At 40.7% G+C, this 19,747-nt stretch overlaps 1 protein-coding gene across 17 annotated transcripts in view; it reads right to left on the reverse strand.

Moving 5' to 3' along the window:
* LTBP1 (latent transforming growth factor beta binding protein 1) overlaps positions 1–19,747 on the reverse strand; it is a 423,263-nt gene that overhangs the window by 6,540 nt on the left and 396,976 nt on the right. For all 17 annotated transcript variants that reach the window (XM_033425264.2, XM_033425268.2, XM_033425269.2 and 14 more), the window contains one exon: positions 2,032–2,154. In XM_033425264.2, coding sequence (XP_033281155.2) covers positions 2,032–2,154 — 123 coding nt within the window. The remainder of the gene's footprint in view (positions 1–2,031; positions 2,155–19,747) is intronic.

Consider the following 19,747-nt stretch of genomic DNA (forward strand, 5'->3'; position numbering starts at 1 on the left):
AAATCTTAAAATTTGTATGGAGACACAAAAGACCCCGAATAGCCAAAGCAGTCTTGAGGGGAAAAAAGCAGAGCTGGAGGAATCAGAGTCCCTGACTTCGGACTATACTACAAAGTTACAGTAATCAGGACAATATGGTACTGGCTCAAAAACAGAAATATAGATTAATGGAACAAGATAGATAGAAAGCCCAGAGATAAACCCACACACCTGTGGTCAGCTAATCTATGACAAAGTAGGCAAGGATATACAAGACAGTCTCTTCAATAAGTGGTGCTGGGAAAACTGGACAGCTACATGTAAAAGAATGAAATTAGAACACTCCCTAACACCATACACAAAAATAAACTCAGAATGGATTCGAGACCTAAATGTAAGACCAGATGCTATAAAACTCTTAGAGGAAAACATAAGAACACTCTTTGACATAAATCACAGCAAGATATTTTTTGATCCACCTCCTAGAGCAATGGAAATAAAAACAAAAATAAACAAATGGGACCTAATGAAACTTCAGAGCTTTTACACAGCAAAGGAAACCATAAACAAGACGAACAGACAGCCCTCAGAATGGGAGGAAATATTTGCAAACGAAGCAACGGACAAAGGATTAATCTCCAAAATATATAAACAGCTAATGCAGCTCAATATTAAAAAAAAAAAACAACCCAATCCAAAAACGGGCAGAAGAGCTAAATAGACATTTCTCCAAAGACACACAGATGGCCAAGAAGCACATGAAAAGCTGCTCAACATCACTAATTGAGAAATGCAAATCAAAACTACAATGAGGTATCACCTCACACCAGTTAGAATGGACATCATCAGAAAATCTACAAACAACAAATGCTAGAGAGGGTGTGGAGAAAAGGGAACCCTCTTGCACTGTTGGTGGGAATGTAAATTGATACAGCCACTATGGAGAACAGTATGGAGGTTCCTTAAAAAGCTAAAAATAGAATTCCCATATGATCCAGCAATCCCACTAATGGACATATACCCAGAGAAAACCATAATTCAAAAAGACACATGCACCCCAATGTTCACTGCAGCACTATTTACAATAGCCGGGTCATGGAAGCAACCTAAATGCCCATCGACAGACAAATGGATAAAGAAGATGTGGTACATATATACAATGGAATATTACTCAGTTATAAAAAGGAACGAAATTGGGTCATTTGTTGAGACGTGGATGGATCTAGAGACTGTCATACAGAGTGAAGTAAGTCAGAAAGAGAAAAATATCATATTATCGCATATATTTGGAACCTAGAAAAATGGTACAGATGAACTGGTTTGCAGGGCAGAAATAGAGACACAGATGTAGAGAACAAATGTATGGACACCAAGGGGGGAAAGCGGTGGGGGGGCGGGTTGGGGTGGTGGTGGGATGCATGGGAGATTGGGATTGACATGTATACCCTGATGTGTGTAAAATTGACTAATAAGAACCTGCTGTATAAAAAAATAAATAGGGCTTCCCTGGTGGCACAGTGGGTGGGAATCTGCCTGCTAATGCAGGGGACACGGGTTCGATCCCTGGCCCCGGGAAGATTCCCACATGCCACGGAGCAACTAAGCCCATGTGCCACGACTACTGAGCCTGTGCTCTGCAGCAGGAGAGGCCACGAGAATGAGAAGCCCGTGCACCACTCGCTGCAACTAGAGAAAGCCTGTGCACAGAACAAAGACCCAACACAGCCAAAAATAAAAACAAATAAATTTATAAAAATAAATAAATAAAAATTCAAAAAATAAATAAATAAAAGAAAATAAACGTAATAGCATTCCCACCAGTGAGACTCATAATCTGATCCGGTGGTTCTCAAACTTGAGTGTACGTAGGGCTTACTCAGAGGGCTGGTAAAGCCGATTGGTGGGTCTCACCCCAGTACCTGATTCAGCAGGCCTACAGCACAGCTCGCAAATTTGCATTTCTTACAAGTTCTCAGGGACTACATTTTGAGAACCACTGACTAAACTTCAGAACCACAATTTAGTTCCAAAGTAACTAAAAAGGTTGCTTACGGTCCTGAATGAAGTAGGGATCAGCTTCGGGAGCGTACTGTTCACTGAAGTCGACCAAGGCATCCTGTCCATATGGCTGCCGGCGTCCCGTGACGGGGATGTTACACAGTTGGGCATAGTCATCTAAGAAGGAAATGACAATGAACGTGACACACCATCGCTGTTTGCTCGCACCTGGATGCACCCAGTCACCGTGTGCCCCATCTCCCACACACACCCCTCATCCTGAAACATCTCAATATTCCTTATGGGTGCTCTATTCATCCACATACAATTCATGCTGTACAGCATAATTAAGATTCTGAATAGCAGACCCAACACTGTAGCTGAACAGTTGGTAGAATGTATCCCAGGAGAGTAAAGGACTGAAAACATGAGCCATCGGAGAGTGCTGCAAGCCTTTTGGAAGAATGGCTTTATCTGAACCCATCAGGTGTTTTCATCAAAACATTTAAAGCGTATAAAGTAGTCATTCATACAGAGATAAACTTTTCCACTCAATAGAGAAAAAAATGCATCTCTGGTGATCCAAAAATGAGACACAACCAAATGAAGATGCAACTAAGTACCATTTGAATTTAGTACCTACTCTGCTCTACTCAAGACCTGGTCCCTTATGAATAACATTATAGCAGTGATGATGATGATCTCATCATAACAGTAATAGTGACGTAATGGTACTAGTAATAATAGCTAAGAGTTGTATAATGTTTGCTCTGTGCCAGGTACTGTTTTAAGCACTTAATACACATTAATTCAGTAAAAATATTTACACCACCCTATGAAAAGCTACTATTATCTCCATTTTACCAATGGGAAGTAGAAGCATCGAGTGGCTAAATGACAACTGGTATGAGGCAGCACCATACTTGAACTCAATCATGCGGCTGAAGGGGGTACACTTAACATTCTTCCTCTCCTACATCTACCTTAGCTCCTTTGTAATTCTTGTCTTTGCCTCTTCTGCACCTTAGCTAAATTCATCTGCAGTTACCACTTCTCGAGGCCACATTCCCATTCCCATGGCCATCTGACTTAACTCCCCCTTTAGTCCTCCTCACAGGACCCACCTATAGCACATGGGATCTTGGTTCTCCACATGTTCGGGGATGATTGTGCTTTCAGTGCATTTCATGGCCTCGGGCTCTTACCCGTACTTTGGAGCAGAGTTATTTAGAAGGTCTAGAGAGGAAAGCTTTAGAAGAGATATCTTCATGCTCTGAATGCACATTTTATAGAAAATATACTGCCTGAGGATTCATCTAGCAGTTGGTGAAAATTCTGGGGCTACCTAGACTTCAACATCTCTGCCGGAACTGAGAGCTGCAGGTCAGCCGGCCCCAGGACTGGCTGGACACTCAGGGCAGCCACACCAGGCAGCAGCCACACTTGCCTGGACCACAGATTGAAGGAGTTTTCCTCTATTTTAGTTCCTTCTGTAACAAAACTAAAGAAAAGCACTGAGGCAAGCGTGTGAACTCTCAAGGCTTTCTTCCATCACCTTCCTCTTAAAGGAGTCAAAGGTGTGTGTGAGGTATGCGTGTGTCTGCGCATGCATGCACGTGCACACACCCGCACATTCTCCCCTAAAGTGCAAAACGGGAGCGTAAAAGCAGAAAAGACCCTGAACCCCTAGACAGGGTAGGATCATGGTTGCCCCTTCCTAAAATTCTTCTTGTGGGAAGCATTCCAGGAATGGCGCCCCCATCCCAGACATCGCCGAGCACTTCCTCACGAAACCACTTCATGAGAAATATTAATTTCATTAAGGAAATAGCTAAACCTGGAAAAAGACCGTTGACTCACAAAAATAAAGCTTCAAACAAAGAGAACACAAATGGTTGTCAGTTCTGCTTCAGGTTTGAAAGCGAAGAATTAAGGATTTCCCTGCAAAGGCAAGATCGCAGAAATGTTTACAAGTTTCACACACTGAGGTCATTTTCTCTCATGACTTTTTTTTTTTTGGCAGTACGCGGGCCTCTCACTGTTGTGGCTCTCCCGTTGTGGAGCACAGGCTCCGGACGCGCAGGCTCAGCGGCCATGCCTCACGGGCCCAGCCGCTCCGCGGCATGTGGGATCTTCCCGGACCGGGGCACGAACCCGTGTCCCCTGCATCGGCAGGCGGACTCTCAACCACTGCGCCACCAGGGAAGCCCTCTCATGACTTTTTATATATATTTGTTGTACATCTGAAAGGGAGACAACATTTTGTATCCAGGCAACAGTTGTGATCAAGAGTGGATATTAAAAAAAATTAATTCATGCTCTTATTTTGCAAACCTAAGTCCAGAGGTGGCTGAGCAGCATACGCTCCTCTTCAGCGTCTCGCTCTCAAGTCCCGGGCCCATGGCTTTTCCCCAGACCATGCCTCTTCCACCAAGAAATGACCTGGTCTCCACCCTCCAAGCTCTCACCGTCTAACATCACAAAAGGAAGGGATCAAATGGGAGAGGAGTGGAGGAGGAATGGACTTCTGTTCCTGTGTGATGTTTAGGGACAGCTTCCTAGAAAAGGAACACTTGACCTGAAACTAAGTAGATGAGAAGGATTTACTTAATAGAAGATATTTGGGATTCTAAAAAGAGTTTACCCAAAGGCATCACAAAAGCAAACTGTAAGCTGTGTTTGGGGACTACCAAGTAGTTCCTAAGAAAGGCTTTGGACGTGACCCAGGCCGTAAAGGGAAGCAGAGGAGAGTAATGGGCGGGGGACCCTCTGCGGTTTGCTGCATCTTCCTTCCCCTCCCTTCATCCCTGGACATGCATTTTTCTCAAGTTTCTAGAGCTTAATGTCCTTTGCTGCTTCACTTTATCTAACACGTTACCAATCCAAACTTCAAGATTTTTGGTCAGTTATCAAAACATCATTTCTATATTAAATGTACTACTCTCTTTTGTATTTGAAGATGTGCTACAGTCCCATCAACACCAGGACATGCATTTTGAGTTATTTTTCTGGGAGCATGATGGGTCTATCCTAATCCATCCATGCTGCCTCTCCCATTGCACACATCTGCTCTCATTCTTGGCCAGGGTCATGGGTGAAATGAGCATGGGATAATGAAAAGGACATGGGCTTCGGAGGCAGAAGCCGGGGCTCAAGTCCTGGCTGTACCACTTACTTTCCAGCTTAGCAACTGTGGGCAAGCCTCAGTTTTCACATCTGTCACATGGGGATAATTCCTGTTTGCCTCTCTGTCACTGGTGTATTAAAAGATGAGATGATGTTATGGAACTGTTCATAAATTTTGAAGCACCAAGAAAATGGAGGTTACATTTTTTTTAAGGTAAAATCACTCATGTCCCTGCTGAACACCTGGCAATAAATGAGGATTTGCAAAGACGGTATCAGAATGGTTGATATAACATAGTGTTAGCAAAACTTTAAACGTAGTTGTCAATGGGCAAAGACCCGTACAATAAATTAAGAGCAATGAAAGCACAGTCTCCAGATGTTTTTAGATATTGTTTCAAGATCTGAAATTTTTAAATAGATGGAGGAAAACTCCAACTCAGTAAACAGAGAAAGATGTCTTCATCTCAAAAATTATTGACTGCCTGGCCAAATTTAATCACTTGATCAGACAGTGATAAGGTATCAGCAACAACACATTATAACACTAGATCAACAAAACTCAAAATACAGGGGGAAAAACTGATGTTCAGCAGTTGTTAGTATATGCTCAGCATATGTTCAGCAGTTGTTAGTATATGCTCAAGGCATTAGAAATGCCTTGACTAGCCAGTAGGTTTCTCATCATCTTTTAAGGCAACGACTGGAATATCGTGGAGTTTTCTAGTGAATCCTGGGTAAGGCGTCTCCTCCAGGATCTGGGCACATGCACCTTTCTAACATGTGCTGGATCTCTGAGCAACCCAAGCCACACCAGAGCTCACTGAGCTTGGCGGCGCTTGGCCTTGGTTATCCCTAGGGCTGGGTCACGGCTATAGTCCAGCTGGGGAGGCAGTGAGTTGTGGTTGGCTGAGGCTGTGGAGCTGGGAATAGCAGATCCCTGAACTGTTGCCACAGCTCCTGATGGCAGCCCATGAGAATCTCCTGGCTGCCACTTCATCCAGCTCAACATGTCGAGATGAACACATTTTTTGTCCCTAGAGTTTTTTTCCTTCTGCAAGACACTCCTTACTTAAGCAAGTTGACAACAATTAAGCACCTGGTTGTCTGGGGCTTGGTGCAAAGGAAGAGCTCTGCTTAGCAGGGCTTGTACTTTGTGAGGCAAATGCCATTTCTGGGACACAATGTGTCCGTCCAGGATCTAGCCAAATATGAATGTGAAATGAATAGGAAGTAGAAATATTCACACCTCAAAGTCCCCCCACTCGTTGCACTCCTCACCTCTGCAGGCACAAATGCTAAGCTCTTGATCAAAGCTATGAAAGACACACATGGGATGGTGTGGGCTGCCATCACTTACGTGGTCTAAACAAGATCCAGGCCATGGATCACGCTCAGTTCCCTGCCATGGCAGATTCACATGACAGATGGTACTGCTTTGATTTTAATACTAAATTGAAAAAAAAGTTTAAAAATTGCCCCCCTGGAGCCAAGAGGTCTGGGGCCCCCGCTGTCAGCAGCAATGGGAAGCACATTATCATATCCTGGCAGGAAATCTCCTTCCTTATGACAGACACATCTGTAGGGCTGGTCTGGACAGTCACACATCACAATGCCAATCAGGCATGTGAGGAAACTGGGAGGTGAAGTCTGACTGAGGCAGATTAAATTCAGCTGCTTCTAGAAAAGATGAAGAGGCTGCATTTTGTTCTCCACACATCAGGGATGAAAACCTAGTGCTCTAAAGTTTGAAGTGCATGATTTTCAAAAAAAGGAGAAGGACCAATTCATATGCATAAGGAAAAATGGGTCCTATTTTACTGAAACTTCTAGATCAGGTGTTTTTCCTACAGGCCTCCACATGTACTATTAATTGATGATGGTGTTTGGAAAACATACACACCAGGAAACGGAGGAAGGAGACAGGGAGAATGGAACGAATATTTACCTGAGCGCATGCTGAGCCAGTAGTATAACTGGCACTTTTCTTTGAAATTAGCAAAAGCTATGGAATTAGAAAAATGTTGACCATTTACAGAACATACCGTCCAGTACTGATGACAGAAGAAGGAACGTAAGAGAGAGGATTCTACTGCTGATGCCACACCCTGTGGAACTGGACACGTGTTTAGGTGTCTGTCTGCTTATGCTTATTCTCAGAGAGTACACTCTTATCCACAGTGCCTGGTGAGCAGGTAGTAAACCTGCTTTCCTGATGTTAAAACTTGCTGAGTTGTGAGAGAAAATTAGGTATCCGAAAAAGCAGCAGTCCCCAACCTTTGTGGCACCAGGGACAGGTTTCGTGGAAGACAATTTTTCCACGGACTGGGGGGAGGTTCAGGTGGTGATGCGAGCGATGGGGAGCGGCAGATGAAGCTTCGCTCGCTCATCCGCCACTCGCCTCCTGCTGTGCGGCCCGGTACCAGTCCGCGGCCTGGGGGTTGGGGACCCCTGCTAAAAAGAGAAGCACCCAGAGTCAAAAGCCCAGGGTTCTAGTCCTACTGCTTCCATCATCGGATGAATGGATAAAGAAGATGTGGCACATATATACAATGGAATATTACTCAGCCAGAAAAAGAAAGGAAATTGAGTTATTTGTAGTGAGGTGGATGGACCTAGAGTCTGTCATACAGAGTGAAGTAAGTGAGAAAGAGAAAAACAAACACCATATGCTAACACATATATATGGAATCTAAAAAAAAAAAAAAAGGTCATGGAGAACCTAGGGGCAAGATGGGAATAAAGACACAGACATACTAGAGCATGGACTTGAGGACACGGGGAGGGGGAAGGGTAAGCTGGGACAAAGTGAGAGAGTGGCATGGACATATATACACTACCAAACATAAAATAGATAGCTAGTGGGAAGCAGCCACATAGCACAGGGAGATCAGCTCGGTGCTTTGTGACCGCCTGGAGGGGTGGGAGGGAGGGAGATGCAAGAGGGAAGAGATATGGGAACATATGTATATGTATAACTGATTCACTTTGTTATAAAGCAGAAACTAACACACCACTGTAAAGCAATTATACTCCAATAAAGGTGTAAAAATAAAAATAAAAAGAGAAGCACCCAGAGTCAAAAGCCCGGGGTTCTAGTCCTACTGCTTCCTATTCTTCGAACTAGATACCTTCCTTTGAGCTGTGTCTGTCGAACAGGATTATGGTACTGTGCCTTAGCAGCATTAAAGGCAGTGCATTGCTCCATTCAGTGATTGACTCACTCATCCAACCAGAGGCTGAGAATATTACAGGCAGTGTGGAGTTTGGGAGAGAGAGAGAGGAAGGATAAAATGACAGTACACTGACATGTGCAATAGTGCTTGAAGAAGAGGTAATGCCTAGAGACAGCCAGGAAGAGCTGGGGAAGCCTTCACTTTGGAGATGAGCATCTACAGGAAGGGGGTCAGCCAGGTGAAGCAGAGGAGGGAAGGTAACTCAGAGTCATAGGCATATATAATAGATAAGAAAGTCTTAGGGAAATGAAAGGACCCCATAAACGCTGCCTACTACCGATCCCTGCTAAAGAACAATCGAAAAAAGGAAAGTTAGCGAACATGCACTATTAAGCTCCTGTGTGCTAGGCGCTGTGTACCTTTGCACACACTTTTCCCTTTAAATCTCAGAATCCTATGAAATAACTGTAATTAGCTCCTTTTGTTTCCGATAAGGAAGCTAAGGTTTATAGCATAACTGTCCTAGCTTAGTTGAAGGATTGACTCTGTTGGTCTATCTGCAAAACCATGCTCTTTCAATTCCACAGCTGCCCTTCTGAAACCCTTAGAAGAAAATTATTAAATACATTCCCTAGACTGTAAGTATCAGGTAAGTACTTAGTTCAGCAATAAGCATTTCTGACTAAAATTCCAGGGAGAGTAATAACCGTGAATGCTGGTGAGCTCAGCCCCACCGGGGTCCGCTTTATCATTAGCAGGATTTATATTTATTGAATTTGCTCAATTTATTAGGTGGAAGAGATCAAATTGCTTAATGTTCAATTAAATTGTACTTGTCGAGGAGAGGGAAGTAATGAAGTCTAGTCTCGGCAGGGTTTATATTCTGTGGGACGCCTGTAAATGTTAATGCTCTAAGGAAACTCACAGGCTGTAGACCAATCAAGTTCCCTCACCCCCAACCTTCACCTAATGCTGCCCCTTCCAAGTTCAGTCACTCCCAGCATTTTCCATCACACTGCTGTTTACGTAGCCAGACTATAACTGGAGAGAGAGATTTGTTGGGTGTGAATGCCAAACCAATGGAGGTTCCATTTAGAAATCCATTTCTAAAACCTGGATTCAAAATTTATAGACTTGTAACAGCATTAAATTATGCCACACGTAAAAACCTTAAAATAATGATTGATAACATGAATTTCTCAGGAAGGACTGCATGAAAGGTTTCCCCTATTTCTAAGTAAACAGGGCTTTAGAAATAAAACATTAAGTCTTGCATTCAGCCAATCTCAGAGGAAATTAGGAATGAAGTAACTTCTAATATTCGATAAGAGACAAGACTGGACAATGCAATGAACAGGCAAATACGAGGAAAGTTCAACATGTTAATTTTCTAAGCTGACCTACTTCATATTTTTCCAAATGGAAGGACAGATAAACTGTTTCATTTCCTGCTTTCCTACTCATTAAGTACTACTCTGAAGTGACAATCTGAGAAGTCAACAATTAGGTAAAATAAATATTATATGGAAGGAATACATTTTGTTTTTTCTATTATGTTTTTTGCATTAATCAAGTAAGAATTATTTTAAAATTTGAGCTACACATGTGCTTAAGATTAAAGAGGATGTTGTACAACATACGGAATATACTAAATGCCACTGAATTATTCACTATAAAATGCTTAACTTTGTCATGTGAATTTAACCCCAATTAAAAAACAAGTCAAGAGAAACAAAAAAATATATTCTTTAAAGTCTGGTATTCATCTAACCTTTCTACTTTTAGTTGGTAAAATGAGAAAACAAGACTAGTTGATCTCTAAGGTCCTTTCTAGCTTACATATTCTACAATTCTAAGCAGACATTTTTACTATTAGGCTGCAAAATATTGGGAAGACAATCTGTCACTGAAACTTGTGGGCTATAATATGAGATAATCACCACCAGATGGCGCTATTGTCTTCCGGTGAGGCTCACACGGGTGTTTCCAGACGACTGACAATCATGGAATTGAATGCACTGTAAGTAATCATGGACAGTCTAACCTCATTCATTTTCCTGCTGAGGAAACGGAGGTCCAGAGAAATTTAATGATATTTCAAAGGTCAAGTCAGGTTAAATTTTCAAAATATTGTTTTCTTTTAATAAAACTAAATTATTAAAATCTAAGGGTAAAGATAATTGTATCTTAAGTTTTGAAGCTGTTCAAAACTCTCTTGATGAATATTCAGAAGTATAGACCTCAAGGTTATGAAATAAAGATGTACTACTGGATCGTCATTTGAAAAGCAAGTTCTAGGTAATTAATGCAATATTAAAGTACTGCTAAACATAATTAATAGATTATTCATAAATATGTATCCCATTTAATTATAGGAAATAAGCTAAAGCTGCAAAGCAAAACTGAACTGTTTTAAGATCTGTAACTCTGTTTTATGATTTGCTCATATATTGCTATTTATCTTAATCTGAAGTAACTCCCTTCTTACCTTCCCCTCCGGATCTATTCAGAATCAGATACAGTCCTAGTAACTCTTCCCTCTGGCAATGATTTATTTGGCTACCTTGGTAGGCACTGAAAGATTATGATATGAATGGTAACTTCTAGGGTTGAACAGTGCACAACCAACACAACTGTTCGTAACAGCTCTGCTTGCCACTGAGACTTGAAGCTCAGAAGGAAGCATAAAAGAAGGCCTTGTTGTGCCTGGAAGCCTTCCAATGAGCTAATCTTCTGTAATTTGCTTCTTAAGACACTGGCTACTGATGTTGAGCAAAATAATTATCATCCTAGTTTCTGCTCCTTGCAGATTTATGCCAACATGCTTCCTAAGCACTTCCTAGATGCTTTCCTCACAGTCATAAGAGGTACAATCTGTCTGCTGCATGAAGGGAGAGGAGATAAAATTTCCCTCACCCTTCCTCTGCCAGGCATGCCTGCTCTAGCCATGAGGTCAGCATATAAAAGACATGGGCAGCCAGTGGCTTTTCTCCAGCCATAGTTGTCTTACAAAGTCAATTAGGAAAAGGTCAAAATAAATACAACATTATTTGATTTCAAAACCTCAAACACAGAACAGGGCTTTAAGCAATTACATACAGTGATATTTTTCATAGTCCCACTCAGCACAGTTCATTTTCTTAGAGTACATTTCAACTATCAATGAAGAGAAAAAAATCCTATCAGCAAAATTTCTTTAAAATACATGAAAGTAAAATTTCCACTAAAAAGAAAATCAACAACAAAAAGGCATTTCTAGAAAATCGAATGCCTATTCATAATGTCTGATTTCAAGGTAGAAAGTTTAAACTGCTAAAAATTTGACTGCTTGTTAGTGAAAAATAAAAGTGCTGCTTTTTGTGATCTGATGGTTCATTTTACCTGCATATCTTAATTTCTCTACTTTGGCTTTACATTAGAAAGATTCTAATAGATAGGTATGATTATAATAATAATGCAAGTTATTCTCTAGTCAGAATATTTTCAATAACAGAGCATGGCCAAATACCTTCTCAGCACTTCAATGTAGTATAGCTATTAAGAAAATAAGCCTTGAATAAAATTGATACCCCAACCCCAAATAGCCAAAGCAATCTTGAGAAAGAAAAACAGAGCTGGAGGAATCAGGCGCCCTGACTTCAGACTATACTACAAAGCTACAGTAATCAAGACAGTATGGCACTGGCACAAAAACAGAAAGATAGATCAATGGAACAGGATAGAAAGCCCAGAGATAAACCCACGCACATATGGTCACCATATCTTTGATAAAGGAGGCAGGAATGTACAGTGGAGAAAGGACAGCCTCTTCAATAAGTGGTGCTGGGAAAACTGGACAGGTACATGTAAAAATATGAGATTAGATCACTCCCTAACACCATACACAAAAATAAGCTCAAAATGGATTAAAGACCTAAATGGAAGGCCAGAAACTATCAAACTCTTAGAGGAAAACATAGGCAGAACACTCTATGACATAAATCACAGCAAGATCCTTTTTGACCCACCTCCTAGAGGAATGGAAATAAAAACAAAAATAAACAAATGGGACCTAATGAAACTTCAAAGCTTTTGCGTAGCAAAGGAAACCATAAACAAGATGAAAAGACAACCCTCAGAATGGGAGAAAATATTTGCAAATGAAGCAACTGACAAAGGATTAATCTCCAAAATTTATAAGCAGCTCATGCAGCTCAATAATAAAAAAACAAACAACCCAATCCAAAAATGGGCAGAAGACCTAAATAGACATTTCTCCAAAGAAGATATACAGACTGCCAACAAACACATGAAAGAATGCTCAACATCATTAATTATTAGAGAAAGGCAAATCACAACTATAATGAGATATCATCTCCCACCAGTCAGAATGGCCATCATCAAAAAATCTAGAAACAATAAATGCTGGAGAGGGTGTGGAGAAAAGGGAACACTCTTGCACTGCTGGTGGGAATGTAAATTGATACAGCCACTGTGGAGAACAGTATGGAGGTTCCTTAAAAAACTACAAATAGAACTACCATATGACCCAGCAATCCCACTACTGGGCATATACCCTGAGAAAACCATAATTCAAAAAGAGTCATGTACCAAAATGTTCATTGCAGCTCTATTTACAATAGCCCGGAGATGGAAACAACCTAAGTGCCCATGGACAGATGAATGGATAAAGAAGATGTGGCCCATATATACAATGGAATATTACTCAGCCATAAAAAGAAATGAAATTGAGCTATTTGTAATGAGGTGAGTCTGTCATACAGGGTGAAGTAAGTCAGAAAGAGAAAGACAAATACCGTATGCTAACACATATATATGGAATTTAAGAAAAAAAATGTCATGAAGAACCTAGGCGTAAGACAGGAATAAAGACACAGACCTACTAGAGAATGGACTTGAGGATATGGGGAGGGGAAGGGTAAGCTGTGACAAAGTGAGAGAGTGGCATGGACATATATACACTACCAAACGTAAGGTAGATAGCTAGTGGGAAGCAGCCGCATAGCACAGGGAGATCAACTCAGTGCTTTGTGACCACCTAGAGAGGTGGGATAGGGAGGGTGGGAGGGAGGGAGACACAAGAGGGAAGAGATATGGGAACATATGTATATGTATAACTGATTCACTTTGTTATAAAGCAGAAACTAACACACCATTGTAAAGCAATTATACTCCAATAAAGATGTAATAAAAAAACTTATTTCCAACAGCAACAAAAATAAAAATAAAACTGATACCCCAAAGTCCAAATCGTACACAAACTAAAATTTCAGAAGTGTTCTTATCACCAACTTTCCATCTTTCCATCAAATTCCCCTCACATTTAGCTGTTCTCTAATAGTTGTTGAGGCCACTGAGACAGCTTCAACCAGCGTGCTGGTCCTTCCCAGCTGGCATCCCAAACCCTCGCTGACTCACACCAACTCCAGGGAATTGGGTCTGGGAACTGCAGCCCAGTTCCAGGACACTCCTCCCAAGTTCTGTCACCAACAGTTTAGCAGGAAATGGAGTAAGTTTTCCCCTTTATGAGAGTTTTTAAAATTTTCCTTTTTAGCTTTCCTTACCCTGAGACAAATCATGTTTCCTAATATGACTGCAATATGATCATAACCTGAACATGGCTTACTTGCCCATTACTTTCTCTTCCTTTAAAGCACCTGCCCCAAACAATGTTGTTTTAAGAATCCACATTTGGCTTCATTTCTAGTGTTCTTCCTCTCATGCAGTCCCTCTTTTTGTGCCTGGCCTTTGTATCATTCATTCCTGTTTATTCACTCCCTTCCACAAGTCCAATATCTCTTTCCTGGTTTTCCCTGACCTGCCATAAAAGCCCTGTCCAGCCGGGGGTCCTGATTGAGTGTTCAGGATCCCACCTCCTCCCTGCCCTTTTCCAGTGCATATCTGGGGAAGGAGAAGAACGACATTTCACTCCCAACTGAAAATAAAGACCTTTGCTTAAGTGTGTGTTTGTACAGGATGGTAGTGGGAGCTGGAGAAGCTCTACAAAATGGAAATATTTTCTTTAACTGGTTCTCGACCTTTCTTTCAATCCCAGTTGTGATGGCTAATATCATGTGTCAACTAGGTTAGGCCACGGAGTGCCCAGATGAAGTTGGTCAAACATTATTTTGGGTGTTTCTGGATGGGGTTAACATTTACATTGGTGGATCTGAGTAAATCAAATTACCCTCCATAATGTGAGTGGGCCTCCTTCAATGGGTTGATGGCTTGATTAGAACAGAAAGACTGGCCCTCCTATGAGAAAGAGAATTCCACTGCCCACTGCCCAACTGCCTTTGGACTTCAGACTTCATCTACAAAACTGGCTCTTTCTGGCTGACGGCTTTTGACCTGGAACCTCGGCTTTCTTTGGGCCTCCACAACATCAGGCCACCCTAGGGATTTTGAATTTACCAGCTTCTATAATCACATGAGCCAATTCCTTAAAATGAATCAGTGACCCTATCAATCAATCAATCAACCAATCTTTCTCTCTTTCTCTCTCTCCTATTGGTTCTGTTTTTCTGGAGAACCCTGAATATTGCCCCAAACCTTCTTTACTGGGTCAGGGGAAGTTTGTCATTTGTGTGGTAGAGAATTTCAATAAGGTGAGCACATACCTTTAGCAGAAGGTACCTGATTCTTGAGGGGAGTTATGTGTAGTTAGAGAAAAGCTTTTATTAATTTTATCTGCCCTATTATTCCCTTGAGAGTCACTGCAATGGAAGGTATTGCTTATAAAAACAGTACACATTAGGAACACGTGGGGTCCCCTGTTAACATGGAAACAATAGAATGTGCTCTGCATGTCACACATGGCTACTTAGACTCACACTGTGCGCATACACATCCCATGTCCTGGTCTTAATTCTCTAATAATTGACAATCACAGTCATGAATTTTTCTACCCAGTAACCTTAGCTGGCCTAAGATGATAATTCTGCTACACAGATAATGACATACATTAAGTTTAGAATATTAATACTTTACTGTGAAAGTTTCAGAGTAAGGGTTTTTTTGTTGTTGTTATTTAATATGTCTATAATGTTTACGAGAACCATATACTAGATAATCTGATGGGCCTTGTGATTTCAATTTGAAATATCTAGGATTTTATATTACATGAGAATTCACAGAACTCTATTAGGTCAGTAAGTATTTAGATTCATTAGGGAATTCAATTTGTTGCATTTTAAGTTTGATTTATTAGATTGATAAGAGCTGCTTAAATACCTAAGAAGAAAATGCTTATTAGGATTGGAGGCTGCCCTTTCAGGTATATAAAATGCATGAGATAAAATCAAATACATAAAATTTATAAATCAGAGGCCAAAGTGTTAGAGACTCAATTAACAGAGTTTTGATATAGAAATAACTCTCAAGGAAAGTTTAATCTGTTCCTTGAGCTATATAAACATTAATCACAAAATAAAACTTGATCTTATTTTATATAAAAATATTGGACTTATAAACAGAAGGACAAAATGTTTACGTTGAACTTAAATTCTTAGGTAAGTCCAGGTTTTAACATTGATAAATTGGATACACTGAATGTTCATTTAAAACCCAACCCTGAATGGTCTTTTCCAGGCACAAGGCCTCTCTCAGACATTATATAACTCACACTGGTAGCCTGGGAGCCTCGAGCGGCACAGAAGCAGCAGGTTCTCTCAGCGGCTGCAGAGATTATCTGCCTCTGCGTTAGTCCCCAAACTCTCACCTGCCCCTCATCGTCTTTGACTCTTGCTTACTTTCAAAGAGACTTCTAGCACTGTATAGTGAGGTAACAATGGGGAATAATCATTAGCTCAACCCATATCCTGGAACAAGATTTGATCTATGATCATCGCTAACACCTACGAAGCATTTACTGTATGCCAAGCATCTAACATGTGTTAGCACATTTTTAACCCTCAAACAATCCTTAGGAAGATGTTGCTACTACCATTTTACAAGTGGGGAAACTAACGTAATGATCACATTTAATACCAAGGCTCTATGTGCATAATTCACTACTAAATTTTATTTTGCAATAAGCCTTTTATAGTGAGAAAAGTACTTTCACCCTTTTCGGGAAAATAAGGGGTAGCCTTCTAAATAAATACAAAGAATCTTTTCAATAAGAAACAATATAAATTGCTTACTTGTCCTTCCATATGGTATCCAATTCAGTCTAGTTCCATGGATACCAAGAATTCTGTCCCAAAGAACTGGACCACTTACCTCTGAGAGTATTCTCTCTGTATATACAGTGCACACATATGGTGGCCACTCAAATTAGGAGGCCTTTTATAGCTTTCCAGTTTGGTTTACATTCTCCACTATAGCTTATTAATAGCTGCACTTGCTTTGATCATAATAATCAGGATTTATGATCACAATGATAAATGCTTTCATACTTACAGAGTATTAATTACCATAACCTCAAAAGAGTTCTCAACTTCGCATATAGGAAACTGAAGCAACTCGCCCAGTGCAATTGACAGAAGCAATGCCAAAAGCAGAACGAGATCCCTGGACTGCCCACACCAAAGGCGGTGACCACTCACTGTGCCTCACATGTAGGATGTTCCAGAGTTGTTATTAACATTCTTTGGAAACATAGTTCTTGGAAAAGCCTTTAAACTGTGACTGCTGAAAGGCCTTTGGCAACCACTGCCCAATTACAATATTTTTTCAAGTTTAGTCCATGAGTCAAATCCCTGTCTTCCTTCACACCTCCAAGGGTATTATGAAATTTCTTACACTCAGATCTTTGGGAACAGGTAAGAGCCATGCACAGACAGGAAAGAAATCACTAGCTTAACTGTTCAAAGACAGATTCCAGATTCTTTCACTCTTGCAAAACCATATGAAAAGACGGGGTAGATAAGTTACTAGGAAGTATTAAAAAATAGTGTGTCACAGGAGATGATGAATTTATTACATAAGGATGTTATCTGTACATTTGAACGAGCAACGTTGAGGAATGAACTTCTAATTTAGCGGTACAACATAATTTTATATCATGTCAGTTCTACAGAATTTTACATTTCCTGTAAATACAGACTGTACGTCTGCTCCAAAATTTATTGCCTAGATGTTGCCTTGTAGGTGGTTCAAGTAAAAAATGAAATGAAGGAATACGTAGATAATTTAACTGAAACTGAAGACAGGCAAACTATAAGTAATTTAGACTGCATTTCAGACACGGTTCTTACTAACTGTACCTTGCATATAATAGTTTACTAAATATGTTGTTATTTGACTTTTTAAAAAATAAGAATTAGACATAAATCTATATTATGATCTATAGGATTCTTTACTGACAGAATTGATTTCAATTTTTTCTTATGCCGTAATGATTGTATTTTTCTTCCTGGCACTCAAGGACAAGGATAACCTCTATTCCCACAACCAGAGTTTTCTTATCAAATCTATCTATATATCTATATTTTTGAATTGCTCTCTGAGCAAAACTGAGAGGACCGATGCCTCCACATTTTGATTGACAGCAGCGTTTCACAAAAAATTTTAAGCATTTGCCAATTTCTTTTGTGGCACTTCAGTTTCCTTGGAGATTTTTTTTTTTTTAACCCCACTGTGACCTTTCTATGCCTGACCTGCACCTAGTACTTCAGAGGTTAAAACACCTGTGGTGCAGTACACTGTATCAACCAAGAGGTGGCAATCTCTCAACACACTAAGTCTCCCCTCGAAATTTCTTCTACGTTTTAGATCAAGACTTTATCAATTCTTTATGTTCAGTTCACAATAAGTCTAATTATTTTAATAATTTACTTAACAGAAGTCTAATTATTTTAACAAGATAACCACAGACACTGGGATCCCTGGGTACTTTAGATTCCAGTGTTCAAATGTGTTTAATTTTCTTTCATTTGCAGGTCAATAGGTTTTTATTTCCATGAGATAACAGCACCCTACATATCTTGTAACCCATAGGTACATTTTTCCAGAAAATTTTGAGTTTATACTTTTAAGAGTAGCAATAAATAAAAACATTAAAAGTTCATTTTATCTATGTGCTAGGCATCACCAACAGTTTAATTCACTGAGGATTACTGACTTGCTTTAATCCATTAATTCATCAAGTATGTATTGTTATCTATGATGGCCACCGTGTGCTCGACTCTGATACAGAGTCTAAGTTGGCTAAGCTTACTGACTGGCTCTAAGGCTGTAGAGTTTCTCTCTAAGCACACAACGCATGAGGAAATTGAAAAAAAATCTCATCTTTAACTTTTCACTTTGTTACTTTTATATTCTAAGTGATACTATTTATCTAAAATGTGCTTTGGACCTTGGGGAGATAGGGACTGGGGTAACACTAAAGTGGTTGATAGCACGGATGCCTAGATTTGAATCTGCCACTTCCTGGTATCTGACCACGGATGGTAATCTTGTGTGTCTCAGTTCCTCTCCCCCCAAAAGGAGGTAATTATACACTTACCTCATAGGATGGCTTGGAGAATTAAATATCTTAATTGATGGTAAGCCTCTTGAACGGTGCCTGGCATTGTGTTATACACATGTCAGCTACCATCATTTTTTTACTCAGGTGGAGACCCAGGAAAACCAAGCTACATAAAACTCGTATTCAATAAACTCCAGATTTGAGGGTTCATGACTTCCTTCTAGCACGGCACTGAAAATTTCCAGAAAGATCAAACAATGACCACCCTTTCTCATTCAAAATATGGACACAGTGGTTTGTCTTTCCTGACTTGGTTTTTCGAATAGCTTTTTCTCTCAGAGGCTGGCCATGATATCGTGATAAAGAACCCAAATTTGATGGTCCTCCCAAAGCAGTTCAGCCACTCCCCCCAAACAAAGGGAAAAAAAAAATTTTTAAGAACAGGCAGGATTAGAGGGTATTGAGAGGGGCAGGAGAAGAGGAGGATGCTGGGGCAGGAATAAGAGAAACTCCAGGGCTTCCCTGGTGGCGCAGTGGTTGAGGGTCCGCCTGCCGATGCAGGGGACACGGGTTCGTGCCCCGCTCAGGGAAGATCCCACATGCCACGGAGCGGCTGGGCCCGTGAGCCATGGCCACTGAGCCTGCGCGTCCGGAGCCTGTGCTCTGGGAGCCCCAAGCAGCTCCAGAAATGTACTGAATGGTACAACTAGGCAATTCTTCTCATGTAAAGTTACCCTGACACAATCCATCAGCCTCCACTCACTCACCCTGCATGTGGTACCAGTCTGCACCTGGTACCAATCTGCAAGTTGCCATCTAACTTCAGAGAACACTATTTCAGGAGCCACTCCTACCTCTTCCAACTACCAGTATTCTCAGATGCAGTTGCTGCCTTAGTGAGAATTAGTGCCCATAACCTATTGGACCAGAAGTGTGAAAGCCTGTTTGGGAGCCAAAGCTTTACTTTACACTGCACTTTAATGCTCAAAGCTGATGACAAGCACTGCGATTTATTACTTAAATTCCTCCAGCACTGTTTCCATCAGTAACTAAT

The sequence above is a fragment of the Orcinus orca genome, chromosome 13 (genome assembly GCF_937001465.1).
Source record: "Orcinus orca chromosome 13, mOrcOrc1.1, whole genome shotgun sequence".
In the NCBI taxonomy this organism is placed as follows: domain Eukaryota; kingdom Metazoa; phylum Chordata; class Mammalia; order Artiodactyla; family Delphinidae; genus Orcinus; species Orcinus orca.